Consider the following 6,000-nt stretch of genomic DNA (forward strand, 5'->3'; position numbering starts at 1 on the left):
TAATTTTAATTATAAAGAAAAACATTTTTTCCATTTTTTTTAGAAATACTCTTTTCACTGATAGTGAATCACTATCATTCTATATGGATATATAGTGTATCATTCATAATACATTATATTCAAAGTGCAGTTATAAGAATGATTAAAAGAAAAATAAATAAGGCACAGCTAAGTAACTATATAGAACATTGCATTAAAATTTATATATTTTTACACAAAAAGATAAAATTAATGTATTACATAATACAGCAACTGACTTACAACTGAATTTACTTCCACCAACAATGATTTCCAATAATAATTAGTAGCCTTAGTACAAAACACTTTTCTTGCATGAGCCACATCAAACACAGCCTCTCGAATACACTGATCTAATGAAGCCCTGGCAGTGTCATCTAAAATATGTGAAATGTAATAAAAACTTTTAACAAAGAATACAGTCAGATTTTTAATTTAGAGTATAATACAATCAATGTAATCAGGAAACAGTTTTTAAACAATGAAACATATATACAACTTTTTAAATTTACACATCAGTGAGAATAAAATGCCAATAGCATTTATTGAATGACCTAAATATTACACTATTTATTCAATCAACCTGCAACCATCATTCAACTTTATACAATTCTGCATCAAAGTCATTTTATTTATAGTACTCTATTCTTTTAGCAGAGGTTTAATATACTAAGTAGGTATAAATATGTACACTTGCTAAAAATGATCACTAATATAATTAATGTACATTTTTTTTTGTCTTCAGTCATTTGGCTCGTTTGATGCAGCTCTCCAAGATTCCCTATCCAGTGCCAGTCGTTTCATTTCGGTATACCCCCCTCCTGCATCCTACATCCCTAACAATTTGTTTTACATACTCTAAACACTGCCTGCCTGCACAATATTTTCCTTCTACCTGTCCCTCCAACATTAAAGCGACTATTCCAGGATGCCTTAGTATGTGGCCTATAAGTCTGTTTCTTCTTTTAACTATATTTTTCCAAATGCTTCTTTCTTCATCTATTTGCTGCAATACCTCTTCATTTGTCACTTTATCCACCCATCTGATTTTTAACATTCTTCTATAGCACCACATTTCAAAAACTTCTAATCTTTTCTTCTCAGGTACTCCGATCGTCCAAGTTTCACTTCCATATAAAAACTATTCTCCAAACATATACTTTCAAAATCTTTTCCTGACGTTTAAATTAATTTTTGATGCAAACAAATTATATTTCTGACTGAAGGCTCGTTTCGCCTGTGCTATTCAGCATTTTATATCGCTCCTGCTTCATCATCTTTGGTAATTCTACTTCCCAAATAACAAAATTCTTCTACCTCCATAATCTTTTCTCTTCCTATTTTTACATTCAGTGGTCCAACTTTGTTATTTCTACTACATTTCATTACTTTTGCTTTGTTCTTGTTTATTTTCATGCGATAGTTCTTGTGTAGGACTTCATCCATACCGTTCATTGTTCCTGCTAAATCTTTTTTACTCTCAGCTACAATTACTATATCATCAGCAAATCAAAGCATCTTTATCTTTTCACCTTGTACTGTTACTCTGGATCTAAATTGTTCTTTAAAATCCTTAACTGCTAGTGCTATGTAAAGATTAAAAAGTAACAGGGACAGGGAAAATCCTTGTTGGACACTCTTTCTTATGTTCTTTAATTATTACTGTTGCTGTTTGGTTCCTGTAACTGTTAGCAATCATTCTTCTATCTCTGTATTTTAAACTTAATTTTTTTAAAATGCTGAACATTTTATTCCAGTCTACATTATCGAATGCCTTTTCTAGGGTTTATAAATGCCAAGTAGGTAGGTTTGTTTTTCATTAATCTTCCTTGTATTATTAATCTGAGCCCTAAAATTGCTTCCCTTGTCCCTATACTTTTCCTGAAACCAAATTGGTCTTCTCCTAACACTGCTTCCACTCTCCTCTCAATTCTGTACAGAATTGTAGTTAAGATGTTTGATGCATGACTAGTTAAGCTAATTGTTCTGTATTCTTCACATTCATCTGCTCCTGCTTTCTTTGGTATCATGACTAAATCTCTTTTTGAAGTCTGATGAAACTTCCCCTTTTCTGCAAATATTACACACCACTTTGTGGTGTGTAAGCTATCAATCGCTTCCTCACCTACACTGCGCAGTAATTCAACAGGCATTCCCTCTATTCCAGGAGCCTTTCTGCCATTCAAATCTTTTAATACTCTCTTATATTCAGATCTTGGTAATGTTTCTCCCCTTTCATCCTCTTCGACTTCCTCTATAACAGCATTTTCTAATTTATTTCCTCCATATAACTCTTCATTCCAACCACCTATCGACTTTGCCTTTCATATCACAAATCGGTGCACCATTTTCGTTTAACACATTATTAGATTTTAATTTATGTACAACAAAATTTTCCTTAACTTTCTTGTATACTCAGTCTATTTTACCAATGTTCATTTCTCTTTCCACTTCTGAACACTTTTCTTTAATCCACTCTTCTTTCGCTAGTTTGCACTTCCTGTTTATAGTATTTCTTAATTGTTGATAATTCCTTCTACTTTCTTCTTCACCAGCATTCTTATATTATCTACATTCATCTATCAGCTGCAATATATAGCCTGAAATCCAAGGTTTTCTGCTAGTTCTCTTTGTTCTGCCTATGTTCAATTTGCATGATTTAAGAATTTCCTTTTTAACATTCTCCCATTCTTCTTCTACATTTTCTACCTTATCTTTTTTACTCCAACTTCTTGCGATGTCCTCCTCAAAAAACTTCTTTCTCCTCTTCCTCCAGCTTCTCTAAATTCCATCAATTCATCTGAAACCCTTTCTTCAGGATTTTAAACCTCAACCTACATTATCACTAAATTATAGTCACTATCAATGTCTGCTCCAGGGTAAGCTTTACAGTTAACAAGTTGATTTCTAAATCTTTGCTTAACCATGATATAAATCTGATATCTTGCAGTGTCACCTGGCTTTTTCCATGTGTATATTCTTCTATTATGATTTTTAAGTTGGGTTTTGGCAATTACTAAATTATACTTTGTGCAAACACTATAAGTCGGTCCCCTCTTTCACTCCTTTTGCCCAGCCTGTATTCACCCATTATATTCCCTTCCTTGCCTTTTCCAATGCTTGCATTCCAATCTCCAACTATTATTAAATTTTCATCCCCTTTTATGTGTTTAATTGACGATCGCTATGCATTTTGAAATACTCTACTTCTTCCCTCTTTTTGTTGAATAAAAAAACCTACTCCTTGCCCATTACTTGAACCTGAGTTAATTATTCTAAAATCACTTGACCAAAAGTCGTTTTCCTCTTCCCAACGAACCTTGCTAATTCCTACTACATCTACATTTATCCTATCCATTTCACTCTTTAAATTTTCTAACCTACCAACCTTTTTTAGACTTCTAACATTCCATGCTCCGACAATGTTATTTTTTAATTTTCTGGTGACCCCTTCCTTAGTAGTCCCCACCTGGAGATCCAAATGGGGGACTAGTTTACCTCTGGTATATTTTACCAAGGAAGGCATCTCCATCTTTGTTATATGAAAATGCAGAGTGCTACATTTTCTAGGAAATAAAGCAGCTGTAGTTTTCCATTGCTTTCAGCTGCGCAGTACTCAGAAGATTGAATGATGATGATATGGCCATTTAAGTCGTCCTGACCTATGTCCTTAACTGCTGCCTTCTTTCAGTAATCATTCCTTGGTCTGGCTCTCAAGCCCCCTCACTATCGGCCAGGTTTCATGATTCATAGAAGGAGAAAATAACATTTGTTTTTTATTTCACTAGAGTTATGTGGTTACATTAAAACATTTCACTGTTTACAGAAAAGTAAAGGAATAATTTCCAAAGTGCATTTTCACTCACTAGTTCCACAGTATCAATAAATAATATTTTTAATAACGTAATTTGGGTGAATATCACTTGACAAGTTATTTTTTTTTAATTTTTATTTGTTGCTTTTCTATAAAAATTATTACAAATTTTAAATAATTAGGTTTATGCTGTTGCATCAGGTATAAGTTAATATATGTTTTTAAAAAGAGATGGAAGCCAAATTTCAATAAAACAAATTAGAAGTATTTTTTTCATATTATGACTCAAATTACAAAAATATTCAAATATATATTTTAAATTTCACACTGGATAATGACAATTATTTTTTTCTAATGGAAACATTCTTATCAATTTTGTGAAATTTATGGCCAGTCATTTTCCATAATAATGGTGTAACAATGTTTGAAATTTCACTTTTTCTGATCATGTATAGAAATTCTTTAAAAAGTTATATTTTTTCTAACAGCCCCTAAAAAGAACCTGTTCATGTAAGATCTCGAGGATTTTGATTATCAACAATATTTTAGATCTAGTGATGGCCAGATTTCTTACATATGACTATAGCTTAATTACCAATATGACAGTATTAGTACTGCCGTCTTGCTGAAACCAACATTCTCTCAACCATACAAGGCTGGATTAAGGTACAATAAAATTCACAATTTAAGTTTTATCACCAAATAATGACACGGAGATGGGTGACTGAACACCAATATCAATGTTTGACTTCTCACAGAGCCATGGTGGGGAAAGCGTAAACTTCACCATTAAAATTAACACAACATAGGACCTCATGCCCACAGAAAGACTGACAGCAATAACAATGAAAGTGTATTTCATGGTCTGATTCTTTTAATTTAATAACACCAAAGCAGTTAGCTTACAACATTCCTGAAAGTAATAACTGTAAAATTCAAATCACTGACGGCAATGTTCAAGAGGTAATCTGTAGAGCAAGTTAAACATTCTTACCATTCTCCAGAACTTCTGCAGTTATAGCAGGTGGCATATTGCTGTGTGCATAGGCTGACTTACTGTGCTATTAACTATTCTAAAAAGTTGTAACAACTCTGACAATGTGCTGCATGTATGTAAGTATACAGAGCTAAAAGAGATATTTTCATAAAGGAATATTATCTAACTGTTCCACATGTCCTATCAGTCTATCTCTCTCGCACACAAAGTGCACAATGAAAAGTGGCCTCCAATGAATAAAGTAACACTATCCAACTAATAAGCACAACTTACAAAGAAAGGTCTTTAAAATAAAATTATGTAAAACTGAATTCAGAAGTGATCATTATTATAAATTATAATCCGGCCAGTAATAATAATTTTATTACTAAGATTAATAATAATAATCAAACTAATCATTTTAGACTAAGTCTAATAATTTATTTCATGGTAAATACAAGCCAAGTTCCCATGAATAATAACTTTCACGGAAAAATGACTTAGTACAACTAATATAAGAAACGTTCGACATTAATTACAACCATGTTAACTCTACTGTAGTCATTAAATCAATAATATAATGACATTCAAATACTTCACGTGCACTAAAATACGGTTTATATATAGGGATTAAAAAATATACCTTTTACAATTTACTCTAGTTTTCTAATTTGAATACACACAGATAATGAAAACTGACAATCTTCAATACGTACATTTATTTCCACAATGTGAATCTAATCGAACAGATACTGTATACCGACAACAAATACTTTACTTTAATACTAATACTTGTACCTTGACGAAACTAAAACTAATAATAAAATTAATTTATTAGCCCTTACCCATTTGCGACACAGTAAAAACCATAACCAAACACAAAAAATTACGAACGACTTTTGGCGCAAAATAGTCACAAACAATAACTAATCTTTACTAAATAACAAATAACAGCAGATTCAAATCCACTATTCTCAACGTAACAAACGCAGAATGTAAGAAATAAATTTTCTACGGATAGGCCCCAAAAATTGGCATTTTAATTTAAAAAATAATTTGCTGAATTTATTTTTAAATAAACACATACAAATATTAAATATATAAAAGAACTACTAAATAAATCACAACTCAGAAGGCGTCAATGAAAATTATTTGGGCACTTATTTGTGCACGTTGAATGGAGATGCAAAAT

The 6,000-nt window shown here is 31.8% G+C and overlaps 1 protein-coding gene across 2 annotated transcripts in view; it reads right to left on the bottom strand.

The window, feature by feature from the left end:
* Positions 1-5,795, bottom strand: part of LOC142318311 (uncharacterized) — a 38,594-nt gene extending 32,799 nt beyond the window's left edge. For both annotated transcript variants that reach the window (XR_012754873.1, XM_075354882.1), the window contains exons 1-2: positions 5,654-5,795; positions 262-395 (exon numbers count right to left, since the gene is read on the bottom strand). Coding sequence is in view for 1 of the 2 variants with exons in the window: in XM_075354882.1 (XP_075210997.1) it covers positions 262-395; positions 5,654-5,678 (159 nt within the window). In the remaining variant the exon portion in view is untranslated. The remainder of the gene's footprint in view (positions 1-261; positions 396-5,653) is intronic.
* Between the last annotated feature and the right edge of the window lie 205 nt (positions 5,796-6,000).

Source organism: Lycorma delicatula, chromosome 1 (genome assembly GCF_047948215.1).
Source record: "Lycorma delicatula isolate Av1 chromosome 1, ASM4794821v1, whole genome shotgun sequence".
In the NCBI taxonomy this organism is placed as follows: domain Eukaryota; kingdom Metazoa; phylum Arthropoda; class Insecta; order Hemiptera; family Fulgoridae; genus Lycorma; species Lycorma delicatula.